Source organism: Narcine bancroftii, chromosome 12, assembly GCF_036971445.1.
Source record: "Narcine bancroftii isolate sNarBan1 chromosome 12, sNarBan1.hap1, whole genome shotgun sequence".
Taxonomy (NCBI): domain Eukaryota; kingdom Metazoa; phylum Chordata; class Chondrichthyes; order Torpediniformes; family Narcinidae; genus Narcine; species Narcine bancroftii.
The window spans coordinates 35,982,867-35,998,661 of record NC_091480.1 but is presented as its reverse complement, the minus strand read 5'-3'; the positions used below and the strand labels follow the sequence as shown (position 1 = coordinate 35,998,661).

At 37.0% G+C, this 15,795-nt stretch overlaps 1 protein-coding gene across 3 annotated transcripts in view; it reads right to left on the bottom strand.

The window, feature by feature from the left end:
- Positions 1-14,457, bottom strand: part of LOC138747010 (microtubule-actin cross-linking factor 1-like) — a 46,677-nt gene extending 32,220 nt beyond the window's left edge. For 2 of the 3 annotated variants that reach the window (XM_069905841.1, XM_069905843.1), the window contains exons 1-4: positions 14,151-14,457; positions 3,892-4,180; positions 2,771-2,938; positions 617-740 (exon numbers count right to left, since the gene is read on the bottom strand). In XM_069905841.1, coding sequence (XP_069761942.1) covers positions 617-658 — 42 coding nt within the window. In that variant the 5' untranslated portion in view covers positions 659-740; positions 2,771-2,938; positions 3,892-4,180; positions 14,151-14,457. Of the gene's footprint in view, positions 1-616; positions 833-2,770; positions 2,939-3,891; positions 4,181-14,150 lie in introns of those variants that run through there. The other variant, XM_069905842.1, reaches the window with a different exon arrangement.
- Positions 14,458-15,795: the final 1,338 nt, after the last annotated feature.

The following is a 15,795-nucleotide window of genomic DNA, read 5'->3' as shown; positions in this document are numbered from 1 at the left end:
AGCAACGGACAAGTATGGCATGACTGGAGCCTGGCTGCTTTATTAAATTAATGGCAGAGCATAACTTTTAAAGAATTCACTGCAAGAATTCCTATTTGCCGCTATTTTCATTTCCAATGCTCCAAATATGGTTCTTAATTCAGTACCTCTCATGCAACAATTTTATCAGACCCAACATTTCTAAGATGCTCCACTCTAGCAGAAATTTCATTCAATAAACACACATTTTGCAATTCTACTCCGATTCTGGCATACGAGTCTGAATCACTAACCACAATTCAGTGGAGAAAGGTCTATTGAACTTTCTTAAATACTGCATTTTATTCATTTATTTAAATGTACTCAGTTCTTTAGTAAACAATAATTCCATTTATTTTAGTTTTCAGAGCTGTTTATGAAATGATAGCATATTTATGACGTGCTAGGTAAAGATGATTCAACATTTGAAATCCAATCAATTGCAAGAAATATTTTAGAATGGTTCAAAGAGGTTGGTGGGTCCCCACTGGTAATTTGCATATATTGAAAATGTCTTTTACCAGCTGGAAGCATCACTTTTATTTGTTGTAATTAGAGAACCACCTTTTGATCTAAGCAGCAAATATTGAAAGGTTACCTGTGGTCTTTCGAAGCTGAAGTACATTTGGAACAACGTCATTGCTCAAGGACAGCAGGCATTTTGCTGCTTCGTGTAATTTTTCGACAGCATCTTCATGTTCAGAAATTTCTTCTTGAAGGACCTGTGATTTCAAAATGACACAATGACTCATCCACAATAAAATTAATATTTCTTTCTGTATATCTTTGATTTGCTGATGCCTTGGTTAATTTTGATAATGTCTTGGTGTCAAGGAGATAAACAGCCTGTGAAGATGATTCTATAAATTATCATAAATACCAACAACTCTCTGGCCTGCTTTGGGGTGAGGAGGCGAACATTTTCAAGGACCCAATAACCACAGGATATTGGAATTTTTTCAAACAACCAGATCAAACTTTCTATTGGTCATTACTCATTAATGCTTCTACATATTTAATATGCCTGATGTTTGAGCATTTTCTGATGCTGTTGAGCTCATCATCTTTATCCAGTCTACATGTGATTCCAATCTCTTGACACCTTACAAACCACTAAGATCACAAGAAAATGTTTAAAAATGTTCTGATGCAGTAATTGAAGCTTAAATAATGCTGAAGAACTCATTTGGATTTTCGCCACTAATGGACATAGATTTGGCTACAGAGGGTTATTCTGCATTATGGTTTTTCTGCCCATCTACTTTTACTCCGGATGTCCTCTCCTCAATCCATCATCCTTCAAAGGTAAATATGTGTTCTCCCTCAGCAATCCTATCTGTTTGCAACTCGTATTCCCATTTGAGCATTTAATGGCCCACAGCTTTTCTCCATGACCATCAATCCCAAGCTATTTACAGCAATAAATGGTCTGACTTTTCTCTGACTGCATGAGCAGAAATGCTCTTCACATCAATAAAGCAAAAAGAGAATCTATTGATTTGTCTTTCTGATGCAAATTCCAATTCCTCAAACATCAACTCTAGTGATTATGATGCCATTAGTTTCGTTAATGATGGAGAAGGATAGGTCTGGGCCTCGGGTTGAGATTCTAAATTGGAGAAAGGCCAATTTTGAGGAAATGAGAAAGGACCTAGAATGTGTGGACTGGGAAAATTATGTGTGAGGTCAGTGGAAGACCTACAAAGTTGAAATTTGGAGAGAACAAACTTTGCATGTTCCTGTCAAGATGAAAAGCAAGATTAGCAGGCTTAGGAATCTGGTTTGGAAAAAGAGAGGTTTGCAGCAGGTATAGACATCACAGAGCAAATGAGGTGCTTGAAGAGTATAGAAAATGCAAGAAAAAACCTCAAGAAAGAAACCAGGAAGGCTATCTGGATGATAATGTGGTAATTTGGATCAGCAGGTTTGCAGATGACACTAAGATTGGTGGTGTCATGGACAGTGAAAAAGGTTATCAAAACTTGCAGAGGGATCTGGACCAACTGGAAAAATGGGATGAAAAATGGCAAATGGAATTTAATGCAGATAAGTGTGAGGTGTTGCATTTTGAAAGGACAAGCCAAAAAAGGACATACATAGTAAATGGTAGAGGACTGACGAGTACAATAGAACAGAGGGATCTGGGAATACAGATACATAATTCCCTGAAAATGGTGTATCAGTGCAAACAAATCTTACCTCAAAATGAGCTCCAAATCACCACTTGCCTCCCACCTCCTTCACCTGTTCCTGAAACCCTCATCTATGGTGTTACCGTCTCTGCACCTGATGATCCCATTAATCATTTGCTGACTTTCTTTGCTTTGCTATTATAAACCTGGAGGTAATCCAAAATTCTGTTATCACTATCCTTAGTCACCAGGCCCCCATTTAAGATTGATTCAGGCAACATACAGGCAAAGTCTGAGGAAACCCATACTGAAAATAGTATTTTAGTAAATTGAGAGCAGAACTGTTTGGCTTCTTTGTTACAGTTTCCAATATCGGCCCATCATCTGGAAACAAATTGGCTGTTGGTTCTTCATCAGGCTCCCATTAAAACATGATCAAGGTGGAATGGATGGAGCTCAACTTCCTATATCAGGTGTCAAACTTACAAACCTCCCTTGTGGCCTTATCCACTGTTATTGGATGTGCACATTAACATTATTTCAAAGCATTCATGTTTCTACCTGTAAATTAGAATAAGCAACATTACGCAGTGATTTATGAAATAACAACTTTAATTTACCTTGATATTTTCAAGTTCTTGCTGCAAGATTTCTGGATTAGAGATGGCTTCCAGCTGAAGCATTCTTCTGTCTTTTTCTAAGCTGTCTAGCCACAAACACAGCTCATCTTCCTTCTCTTGTCATTGTTGATGTAACTTTGTGCCAAGACGAGATCCAAGTTCAATGTACTATAGAGTGAAGCAAATGAATGAATATGTGGATTTTTAAAATGTACAATAAAATTGATCAAGTGATGCATTACTGGTCCACTACTTATACTAACAAGTTAACAACATTCTATTTCCACTGTCCTTTCAATCTTAAGACCTGCAAAAATATAAAAGATGACAAAAATGATTGTTTTGAGTCATAAGGTTGGCATGTAGAAGACACTAAATTAAACTTTAAATCAAACTTCTAGGTAGACACATAACATAGTTTAATTTATGCATCTTGCCTAATACAGACATCTTGGCCAAAATGCCTATTACCCTGCTGTACTGTCCTATGTTCTTCTTATGTCAATAAAGTTTTGAATTGCGATTTTTATTTGCTTTAAAATATCTGAAGGTCAGGAATAAATCAGAAGCATTGAAAACCTTTACAACTTTAGTGTGTCAGTGAAGATTTGACAGAATTTTTTTTGGGCTGGGCTTGTTCCAGCCGAACACTGCATTTCTGTTTTGCCATTCAAGCCTCACCCTTGGGTTTAGGACATACTGAGCCAGCGAGGTGACCTTTGTGGATTGGACACATTACACCTTGTTCAGTGACAAATGCATGTGGGAGGCCAGTCTGGAAAATCTTCACCAGTTATGATCTGTTCGACATTTGATTTTATTAAAAGGAAATGAGATCATGTCTTATTTTCTGCAATTGTCTCTGTCCAACTCGAGTGAGTTCGGCCACCAAGAGAGCTCCACAATACTGGAAAGAATTGATCATTGTTACTGTTCTTCATGGGTATTATTAATCACAGCCACAAATCTTTTCCAGAGCCACTCTGATAAGACTAAAACTTACACAAGTTGGTCAGTCTATCAAAATGCTCTCAAATTACTGATCTTAAGTAAAATTGGAGTTTTCAATAACAATACATGACTTTATGCTATTATACTAAAAATATTGAGATATGTCATACTTCTGATTGAAGTGTGTCAAAGCGAGCATCGGCGTTTTCTACCATCTTGTCCACTCATCTGAGTTGCCCTTTCATTAATTTCTGTAAAAGTGAAAGCCAGCATCAAAGACAGATTGTCTCCAAGATCGTCTGAGGTGTCTTAGATCCCCTTTGTGAAATTGAAGATCTTGGAAGAGGAATTGCTGCTTCTTAACTTTGAATGTTAATGACTTGGAGTCAATTTCATCAGCTTTATCCTTCTCCAGTTCCTTCTCCAACTGAATTATGCATGTTTCAAATTCATCGTGATCTGTTTAAAGAAATATGATGATCAAATATTTAAGACCGTTATTATTAAATGTTCTAAAGCTTTGAAAATAGTCAAAGAAAATCCCAAATTATATAGACTTTGGCACATTGACACGATCCTATAATAATTACAAGACAGGGTTTTCCCAAACTACATTCAGCTTTTCGTTGTCTTACTTAGAATTATTTTCATCTCTTGGTAAATAGTATTTTATTGAACTTTGGAAAATAAATGAATACTTTCTGTCACCTTTTTGAAACTTTTCCAGTTCTATATGCAGTTCCTCACTAAAGTTTAATTGAGTATCTGTAGTTGATAAAGTTGATTTGTACTCCTCCATCAAGTCACTCAAGTTGTTGTGCAGTTCATCTTCCTCTTCTCACAAAGGATCTGGGTCATTTTGATCCAGGAAGGACTGAGCTGCCTCTGTGGCCAATACAAACTTTTGCTCTTTTGAAAACAATTTTTTGTGAAGTTCCTCAAAAAGAAACTATCCGAGGCTCATTTTTTATTGCTCCAAGTTGTCGTGGGGGAGGTTAAGATTTCTATTTATTGCATATACAATTGAAATAAAATATTCAGATTTCCCAATTTATTAAAAATCAGTGACACCTTTAACTACACACAGGAAATGTATTTTAAGTCTAGAACCTTAAGTGGTTTTATCCTTTTGGAGGTTTAATCAATTACCTTTATCAAAACGCCTTTGCTTGTGTTAAAGGATGAATCCTGCTGAGATGGAATAGAACATGTTGCATATTTAACTTAACTGGCAAGAAACTAAATTCTCTACTACAGTATTTGTATAAATTCCACTCCCAGTCAAACAAACAGACTTGCTTTTATTTAAACTTAAGGACATTAAGCTTTTGTCATTTGAATGATCTCATCCTTATCTTTCCATTCAGGGATTCAATATTCTTTCATGATGTAAAAGAGAACACGTGAAAACTAACTATAGGTGACTTTATTGTTTTTATCTGGAGCATTTTGTTCAACATCCTTTGGTCTTTACAAGACCTTATTCCAAAACAAAACAGGCTGTCAAGTGTACACGGCAATAATTTGCGTACATATTAAGCAATGCTATACTAAAAGAAGATAAAGCCAATTGGCAAGTGTTTAATATTCTTTGCTCTTTTTTTTTAACTATTAAAACATGACTTGAACACTGCATATTATGGAATAACAAACTATTCCTATTTGAATGAAAACATTCTAGGTAATTGATATTTACACATTAGTGTTTCAAGATGCAGGTGTCACTGACAAGGCCTAAATTGATTAGTTCTACCTCACTGCCTGTAATGTCATCATCGACCACCTTCTTGAATAGCTGTCATGCTTCTTGTCAAGGTCCTTCTACAAAGTTGTAATGTTGGGAGTTCTGAATTTAGCCCCTGAGATGGAGAATGAATGGAAATATGTTTCCCAGTTAGATTGGAGCGGAGCGCGGAGGGGAATCAGCAGATAGGAGTGTTCCTATGGACCTACTGCATGTCCCTCTCAATGTCAGATGACACCTGTTTGGGAGATATTGGAGTCAACCAGATGTTATTCACTCTGTTGATAGCATACAGGCAAATCTCAGTGAAATGTTCGTGGAGAGAATGAATATCTCGGATGATGGATTGAGTGCCAATCAAGCCATTTGCTTTACTTTTGAGATCCTTGGGCCCTTTTGGAATTGTACTCATCCAGTCAATGGTTAGCCACCTACTACTTAATAGGTAGCCTATGATCTTCTTTGGTTATCACAGTACTCAAGTGGTTGGTCCATGTTAGGACCACAGTGATAATGAGATCTGGAGTCATGTGACAAAACCCGATTTAAGTACCATTATGCAGGTTATTGGTGAACAATGTCTCTTTATGACATACTTGACCACACTTTCCATTGGGTGGCTGATTAAATAAAATACTCATCAGCCGGAATAGATTTGTCCTGCTTTTGGTAGATGGGGCCAGAATCCTGTAGAATTTGCCACTTTGTCAGAAGGATGTCAGTGCAACAAATATGACAAGAGGTGCAAGAAAATCTAGATTGAAGTTCTTCAGTACTTCGAATGTGATGGAGTCCTATTTCTTTGCTCTATTTGGTGCTTCTGATTAAATCAGTGACCTCTCTGAGCACTCCTGTGAAAAGCCATCATGTCTCTGCTGTTGCTTTAAGGACAATAGTCCTATCATTTCACAACTCAGTTCAATTAACACCTACTTGTGAAGTTTCCATAGGTATTCTTCCAAAGTTTCTGTAAAGTCACTCTGGATATGAACTCTCCAGTATTTCAAAATCGATCTGTATTAAAGTGTTTTTATGTAACCTACTTTAACTTTTCACAATTTATCTCCCAAAATATTTCTATATATTCTGTCACAGTACAACTGATCAGGTTGTGTCACAAATAAACAGAGAAGCCGCTGTGTGGAGATGTTCTGGTAAACTTGTACCTCTCACTTTGTTCGTTTTAGATTGGTCACAGTGTTTGAGCTACCGAAAGAAAATAGACACCCACACTGAGAGCAGTTCAGTTTATTACAAATTCAAAAGCTGATTTCAAACTACAATATGCAAGCCCTTCCCAATTATACTTATCAATGCCTGGACTGGTCCCAACTGCCAAAGCAAGGCAATGACCGCACACTTGTAGTAGGTCGTCGGGGCGCTGGTAGCAGCTTCTCCACCTCCCCCCACCGGGACGTTAGCTGGACTCTAGAAGTTCTTCTTCTTGCTGAGAGACGTTTCCACCCCTCAGAGAGTCTGAAACTTCAGCAGTGGGACCATGGCTTATATTACCCAAAAATTGTTTACTCATAGCCCATCACCCCGAATAAATGGTTACTTATCTTCAAGGTCTCCTGACAGTCTGTGATCCACAAAGACAACTGCATCTCTGGGCCCCATGGTGGAATTTAGATTATGTCATCTGATTCAGATGTATACATTGCATAAGCTGGTCTAAATCTTCCATTACAGGAGATTTCACAGAAATACATTTTTAGAAGTGCAGTTATTTGGAAGAATCAGTTATTGAACATCAATGACAAGAACTATTAGCATGTGGTCTTACAGTTAAAAACGACAGTTAACACTTAATGAGTATTTTCAGATCCACTGCAAAGAATTATCTTCATCATGTGAACCATGGTGGTTAACAGAACAAAAATAACTTGAAAAAGCAAAGTAAAACACGTTACATATTGACCCAATGAACATACAGTGGTTCTCGACCTTTTTCTTTCCACTCACATACCACTTTATAGGCTTTTTCAGGTGCATTCTCTGCTAAGAGTGTGTCTGAAGAAGCAGAAGCGGCCCTTTAAATTACAGTTCAGGTGGCAGCGTTGAAAGCGTAGTGCTGGCCACTTGAAAGGGCTGCTGCGCCAGGATGTGCATCTGAGCACATTCCTGCTCTTGTCCCTTGGGCTGTCAATTCAGGGTGGCTGGCTGTCAGCACGGGGACACTGGACTGCAAAAATGGCTCTCTGAGCCAAACAAAAGTGTGCTTACTAAGGAGAAGGAGAACACCGATGGGAGGGGGGCTCAGCGGAGGAGCAGGCACGCACAGCGCGACCAGCTGAGTGATGTCATACACTAGGGCTCTCAGCTGGAAGAAGAGGAAAGTGACGGGAAAGGGAGTGAAAGGAAAGAAGAGCAGCAGCAGGAGGCCCAACAGATGAGTAGCCCAGAAGAAGAGGACCAACAGCTAGAGGCCACGCAAGAAGTCCAGAAAAGTGAGACAAGCAACTCATCAAGAAAGTCAGAAGAGATACAGATACAAAGAAGAGAAGAAGACACAAACACAGGTACAGACACAGAAGAAGAGAAAGAAGACCAAGATCTTCACAGAGAAATAGAAGGTGAAACAGATGGACAGAATATAAATAAAGTTTTTTTTCAAGAACAAATGAGAGCATTAAAAGAATGGTTGTCATTAGAATTTAGGGAAATTAAAAGAAAAATGAAAAGTACAGAAGAAGAAGTGAATAGAATAGAGCTGTTCATGACAGAAATAGGGAAAAGATTAGAAAATGTGGAAGAACGAGAAACGGCTGTAGAAATGGAAGTGAATGACAAGAAGAAAATTGGAAGAAAGTGATAAAAAAGTTAAAGAGCCACAAGAGTTGTTAGCTCAGAAAATTATAGTAGACGAAACAACATAAAAATAGTGGGCCTAAAGGAAGATGAAGAAGGCACAAATATTAAATAATTTATAAAAGAATGGGTCCCAAAGGTCCTGGGAATGACAGAAATACAGGAAGGAATGGAAATAGAAAGGGCACACAGAAACCACAGTCACAACAAAAACCAAGATCCGTTTTAGTAAAATTTTTGAGATATACAACAAGAGAAAATATACTGGAATGGGCAAGGAATAAAATTAGAGAAGACAATAAACCATTGGAATACAAGGGTCAAAAAATATTTTTTTACCCAGACTTAAGTTTTGAACTCTTAAAGAAGAGGAAGGAGTTTAATACAGCAAAATCAATCCTATGGAAAAAAGGTTATAAATTTATGTTAAGACATCCAACTGTGCTTAAAATATTTATCTCTGGGGAGCAAAACAGACTGTTCTTGGATCCAGACGAAGCACGAGAATTTGCAGAATGCCTGTAGGACAGAAGGAGAGATGAAGAGTTGTAATAAGAATGAAGAATGGCAATAAAATACATATAAAGATCTAAACACAATGTATATGTAAGAAATAAAGAAGGGAAAGAGAAGGGAAGAAAGGAAGTAAGGGGAGAATAAAAAGAGGGTGAACTTTGTTATATGTGAAAAAAAATGACTTTTCTGGGGGGGTTGGGTGGGAGAGAATAACCGTCACTGCGAAATCAGTTGATGCTTGCGAGCGGGTTCGCAATCCAAGTGGAGAGGGGAGTTGTGGTTGCCTGGCAAGAGATAAGGGGCAACTCAGAGAGGGGGGGGATGACACTTGGGGTTAAGAGAATATTGGATGTGGGAATTGTTAAAGTATTTGGGGGATGGTGGTGGTGAGGAAGCAGAAATAAGATGTAAACGGAATATGAGATGGCCATGTTGAGTTATATGACTATAAATATTAATGGAATACATAACCAAATTAAACGGAAGAGGCTATTAAATTTACTGAAAAAAGAAAAAATAGCCAAAGCATTTGTGCAGGAAAGGCATCTAAATGAAGTGGAACATAATAAATGAAAGAGAGACTGGGTAGGGCACATAGCGGCAGCATCAAATAATTCAAAAGCTAGAGGTGTAGCTATATTAATTAATAAAAATGTTCCAATCAAAATAGAGGAGCAGGGAGGTACGTATTGATAAAGTCAGATATATTCAAAATTTTGGAATTTGCTCAATATATATGCACCTAATGAAGGGGATCAAAAGTTTATGCAAGATTTTTTTTTGAAGATTGTAGATACGCAAGGGAATATATTGATAGGAGGGGATTTTAACCTTAATTTCGATCCAATGTTGGATAAAACTGGGCAAAAGACTAGCAAAAAGAGTAAAGTGGCCAAATTTATGGTTAAATCAATGCAGGAAATGAAACTTATGGATATATGGAGGAGGCAGAACCCAAGAGAGAAGGAATACACAAATTATTTGAGTAGGCATAAAACATACTCAAGGAGTATTCAAGGGAGAGTTAGGAAAACTGAATATAAAACTAGATTGCTATCTAATGATTCACCACTGTTATTAGCAATAGAAGTGGAGGATATCACACTGAGAACATATAGATGGTTAAACTCCATGTGCTACTAAAAAGGCAGGAATTTAGAGAGTTTATTGAAGGCCAAATTAAAACAAACTTTGAAATTAATACAGAATCAGTGAAAGACAAATTTATATTCTGGGATGCAATGAAAGCCTATATTAGAGGGCAGATGATAAGTTATGTAACTAAGATGAAAAAGGACTACAATCAGGAAATAGGACAGCTGGAAAGGAAGATAGTAAGAACTGAAAAGGAACTAGCAACAAGGGATGTTTTAACAAAAAGAAGAGAATTGGCAGACAAAAAAATAGAATACGAAACATTACAAACGTATAAGCTGGAGAAGAACATAATGAAAATAAAGCAAAATATTATGAACTAGGAGAAAAAACACACAAAATACTAGCCTGGCAACTTAAAACAGAACAAGCTAAAAGAACTGTGTTGGCATCAAGGTTTAAAGGACAAACAAATTACATATAATCCAATGGAGATTAATGAGAACTTTAAGAAATTTTATGAACAATTAAACCAAACTGAGAACGAGGGGAAAGATGATAAAATAGAAGAGTTTTAACTAAAATTGAACTCTAAAGGAAAGGTTATAAACACAAAGAAGAGGAACAAAACAAACTGATAAAACCATTTGAAATAGAGGAAGTACAGGATATTTTAAAAAGCTGCTGAACAATAAAATGCCTGGAGAGGATGGATTCCCAATAGAATTCTATAAAACATTTAAAGAGTTATTAATTCCTTCTCTCCTGGAAGTAATGAACCAGGTAGAAGAAACATAAAACTTGCCAGATTCATGTAAGACAGCAATAATTACAGTAATACCAAAGATGGGGAAGGATCCACTAACACCAGCATCATATAGACCAATATCTCTACTTAATTCAGATTATAAGATAATAGCAAAATTATTAGCAAACAGATTGGCCGACTGTGTACCAAAAATAGTAAAACAAGATCAAACTAGATTTATTAAGAAAAGACGAACAGCGGATAATGTCTATAAATTTATTAATTTAATTCATGCAATTCAAGGAAATAAGATGCCAACAGTGGCTGTTGCTTTAGATGCAGAAAAAGCCTTTGACAGGGTAGAATGGACTTATTTATTCAAAGTATTACAGAGGTTCAATCTACCAGAAAAATATATTAATTAGATTAAAGCTTTATATAATGGACCATTGGCGAAAGTAACAGTAAATGGATATGTATCGAACCAATTTAAATTAAGTAGGTCAACAAGGTAGGGATATCCATTATCTCCCTCATTGTTCGCTTCAGCAGTAGAACCATTGGCAGAACTGATAAGAATAGAAAATAAAATAAAAGGGATAAAAATAAAGGAGAAGGAGTATAAAATCAGTTTATTTGCAGATGACATCATAGTATACTTAACAGAACTAGAAATATCAATAAAAGAACTACATAAGAAATTGAAGGAGTATGGAGAAATATTAGGGTACAAGATCAACACAAATAAAAGTGAAGTGATGGCAATGAGTAATGCGGATTATACAAAATTTAAAAAAGAATCACCATTTAAATGGCAAACACAAGCAATCCGATACTAAGGTATTAGGTTAGATAATAATTTATGCCACTTGTACAAAATAAATTATCAGCCACTAATAAAGAAATTACAAGAAGACTTAGAACATTGGAAAGAATTACCACTAACGTTGATAGGGAGGGTAAATTGCATTACAATGAATGTCTTCCTTAGGATACAATACTTATTTCAATCATTACCAATTCCCTTAACAGAGAAATTCTTTAATGAACGAAAGAGAATAATAAGAAAATTTTTATGGAAAGGGGGGATACCGAGGATATCATTAGATAAATTAACAGAGAGGTACAACCAAGGTGGTTTGCAGTTACCAAACTTTAAAAATTATTATGGAGCAGCACAATTAAGGTATTTATCAGATTTTTATCAGAAAAGGGAAAGGCCAGATTGGACTAAGATAGAGCTAGATAAAATAGGGGAGAAGGTACTGGAACATATACTTTATAAGTGGGATGAAAAGCTGGTACGATATAAAAGCTCACCAGTATTGCATCATTTACTCAATATATGGTAGAAGATTCATTTAGAAAGGAAAAAAAAACAAATTACCAAATACCAAAATTATTATTGATGGAAAATCAGCTAATCCCTTTTACAAGTACTCTCAAGGCTGATACTCAGGTAGATGGTGTGGTGGAGAAGGCATTTGGAATGTTGGCCTTCATAAATCGGAGTATTGAATTCAAGAGTAGGGAGGTTATGATGAAATTGTACAAGGCATTGGTGAGGCCAAATTTGGAGTACTGTGTACAGTTTTGGTCACCGAATTATGGAAAAGGTATTAACAAAATAGAGAGAGTGCAGAGACAGTTCACGAGAATGTTGACAGGATTTCAAAGTTTGAGTTACAGGGAAAGGTTGTGCAGACTAGGGCTTTTTTCTCTGGAGTGTAGAAGATTGAGGGGGGACTTGATAGAGGTGTTTAAGATTTTAAAAGGGACAGACAGAGTAAATGTGGATAGGCTTTTTCAATTAAGAATGGGGGAGATTCAAACTAGAGGGCATGGTTTAAGATTGAAGGGGGAAAATTATAAGGGGAACATGAGGGGAAATTTCTTTACGCAAAGGATGGTAGGGATGTGGAATGAGCTTCCGGCAGACGTGGCCGAGGCGGGATCATTGGTTACATTTAAGGAAAGATGGGATAGTTACATGGAGAGGAGAGGACTGGAGGGGTATGGACTGGGTGCTGGTCAGTGGGACTAGGAGGGTGGGGATTTGTTACGGCATGGACTATTAGGGCCGAACTGGCCTGTTCTGTGCTGTAAGTGGTTATATGGTTATATGATTAATTGATAACCTTTCCTTTAGAGAATGGGAGAGTAAAGGAATTAAAAAAATAGAAAATTGTTTTTTGGGAAATAATTTATTAACATTTGAACAATTGAAGTACAAATATGGAATAACTCATGGTACAATGTTTGCATACAATCAACTGAAAGCCTACTTATAGGATAAATTGGGAAACAGACTGATATTACCGAAGGAAGCAGCTTTGACTATGTGATTACAGACACAATGATAATTAAAAGATTTATAATGAACATGTACATCAAGCTACAAGATAATGGAAATTATGAAATAAGTTATAAACACAAACAAAAGTGGGAAAAGGATTTAAACATAAAGATAAAAAATGAAACATGGGAAAAGTTATGTTCTGGAACTATGAAGAATATAGTAAACACGAGGTTACACATGATACAATATAATTGGTTACACAGGCTATATATCATGCCCCAAAAGTTAAATAAATGGGACCCAACATTATCAGATAGATGTTTTCGCTGTAAGAAGGGAAATTTGGGCATGTGAGAAAGTGTAAAGGTTTTGGAAAGATCTAAATCAGATATTAAATAAAATCACAAAAAACAACATACCAAAAAATCCAGAGATCTTTCTTCTAAGTAATATAAGAAGTAAGGAATTAGGCCTCAAACTGGATGAAGCGCAAAAAAGATTTATTATGATAGCCTTAGCAGTAGCAAAAAAATGTATAACGTCAACTTGGAAATCAGAAGAGAGTCTGAGAGTACAGCAATGGTACATGGAAATGAATAAATGTATTCCATTGGAAAAAATAACATACAATTTAAGAAATAACATCACACCATTCGAATAAATTTGGGAACTGTACATGGAACATAACAGAGAGGGCTTGCCTCGGACCTCTACCCCCTAAAATGATAAGAAGACAAAATTACTTGATCCAGTGTGTAAAGGTAGATGACACATTTTTCTTGCTTATTTTTCATTGTGTGATGACATTGTTTAATGGTTTTATTGTATTGTATATGTTGAATGTTTATTGGTTTTGGAGGGGGGTGGGAAGGGGGGAAGGGAGGTAGGAGGGAAATAAAGGGGAGAAAATGCCACTGCATATATTTAAGAGGGAAATGTTTGTATGTATTTTGGTTGATATGGTTCACAGTGTGAAAAATAAAAAAAAATATTAAAAAAAGAAAAAGATAAGGCAAAGCATAAATCATTTACTAACACTGAATTGGAGATAATTGGCTGAGAAACACAAAACTATCATTATATAATGTGTGTCTGATGTTTACGTGAGTAATGAACCTTGTGCTGTTACACACAGTACTACTTATGTTCATTTCTATTTTAATTTCTATATTGCTTCATAAAAGGTTTTTTTGATTTCACACGTGATTGAGAGTACCTGCCGTCGACATTTAAATCTGTTGATTTCTCCGCAGCAACTCGGGAATTGAAACAATTGCCCCTGATCTTCTTCCATCAGTTACATATCATTCACATATCATTCTTCTCTGCGGAGTGAGGGATCTTTGTCTCTGATCCTCATTTGCAGCCACTCGTGGCTTTTGGAGACGTCCCAGCACATTGCCTGATCTCCTGCAAGTCACATGCGAAGTGTCTTCAGTGATGCACGATGTAGTAATTCAAAGTACATCACCCCAATAAGCCTCACTTGGTCAAAAAAAAAAGGTATTCAGCAAAGACTGTGCTACACACTCACACTGCATTCAACCCACACAATGAACACGACTGCAGTCTCAGTAACTGGGTTTACTGGCTGTGTGATGTCACAATCAACAGTTTTATAGTTACCCATATTATAGAAATACAACATGGCAGCCTTACAATATTTATTCTGAATGAATGTACTCAAGAGGCAGTTTACATTTGGGGGTCACCTGGGCATCCATTGTCATCAGGGCAGCCAGATGGACTCCCTTTGTCACTCCCTCTCCTCTTCCCCCTCCCTGCACCCACCTGTATCTATTAAAGCGATAGCGACTTGGGTTCAAATCAAGTACTGTATGTAAGGAGGTTAAACATTCCTCCTGTGTCTGTGTTGGTTTATTCCGGAAAATCTGGTATCCTCCCACCCTTCAAAATGTATGGGGGTGTGTAGAGCTCGTCGAAAGAACCAAAGACTTGTTGATCCAAACCAAGGCTTTTATTAGCAAAAGACAGGAGCCGACCAGTCCGGAATGACCCGACCTGGCTAGGGACACAACCCTTTAAGGCCCAGACAATAGGCGTGGCTTAGCTCTCAGCCAATCGCTGTAAGCAAAGTCTAGATACAGTAACTATCACATTGGTGATAGATCTGTACTATCACAGGGTGGTAGGGGAATTTGGGCAGTGAAAGGGCCTGCTACTGTGCTGTATGTATGATACAAATCTGTTATAAAAGTCTTCCTCCTCATTTGAGACTCTGTTACCAATAAAAATCTTTCAACATTACCCTCACGGAATCTTGTATGTTTCAATGTGAGAGGAGACTTAATAGAGGCCTACAAGATTCTGAGAACCATGGACAGGATGGACAGCCAACGGCTTTTCCCCAGGGCAGGAATAGCAAACACCAGAGGACATCTGTACTAAGTGAAGGGAAGGAAGTTTATGGGAGAGATCAAGGCTCCATTTTTTATTCAGAGAGTTGTGGGTGCCTCAAATGCTTTGCAGGGATGGTGGAGGAGGATGAAACATTAGAAGCTTTAAGAGACTCTGAGACAGGCACAACGATGAAAAAAAATATAGAGGGTTACGAGGCAGGAACGGTTTAGTATTTTATTTTGGAAGGAATATATGGGTCAGCACAAACACTGAGAGCCGAAAGGCCTGTACTGTGCTGTAGTGTTCCAATCACAGAATATGCAACTGAACTGTTTTTCCCCTCTTTATAAAATAAATTTCTACATTTATGTAAGCAAAGAATACATATAAAACGGAATTGCTTTTACTGTACTTGTTTTTCTTAATTAATATGTACACAATGTGAGGACTGATATATTAGGATGGTCTTCAAGCCAGTCCGAACAAACATTGGCCAATTC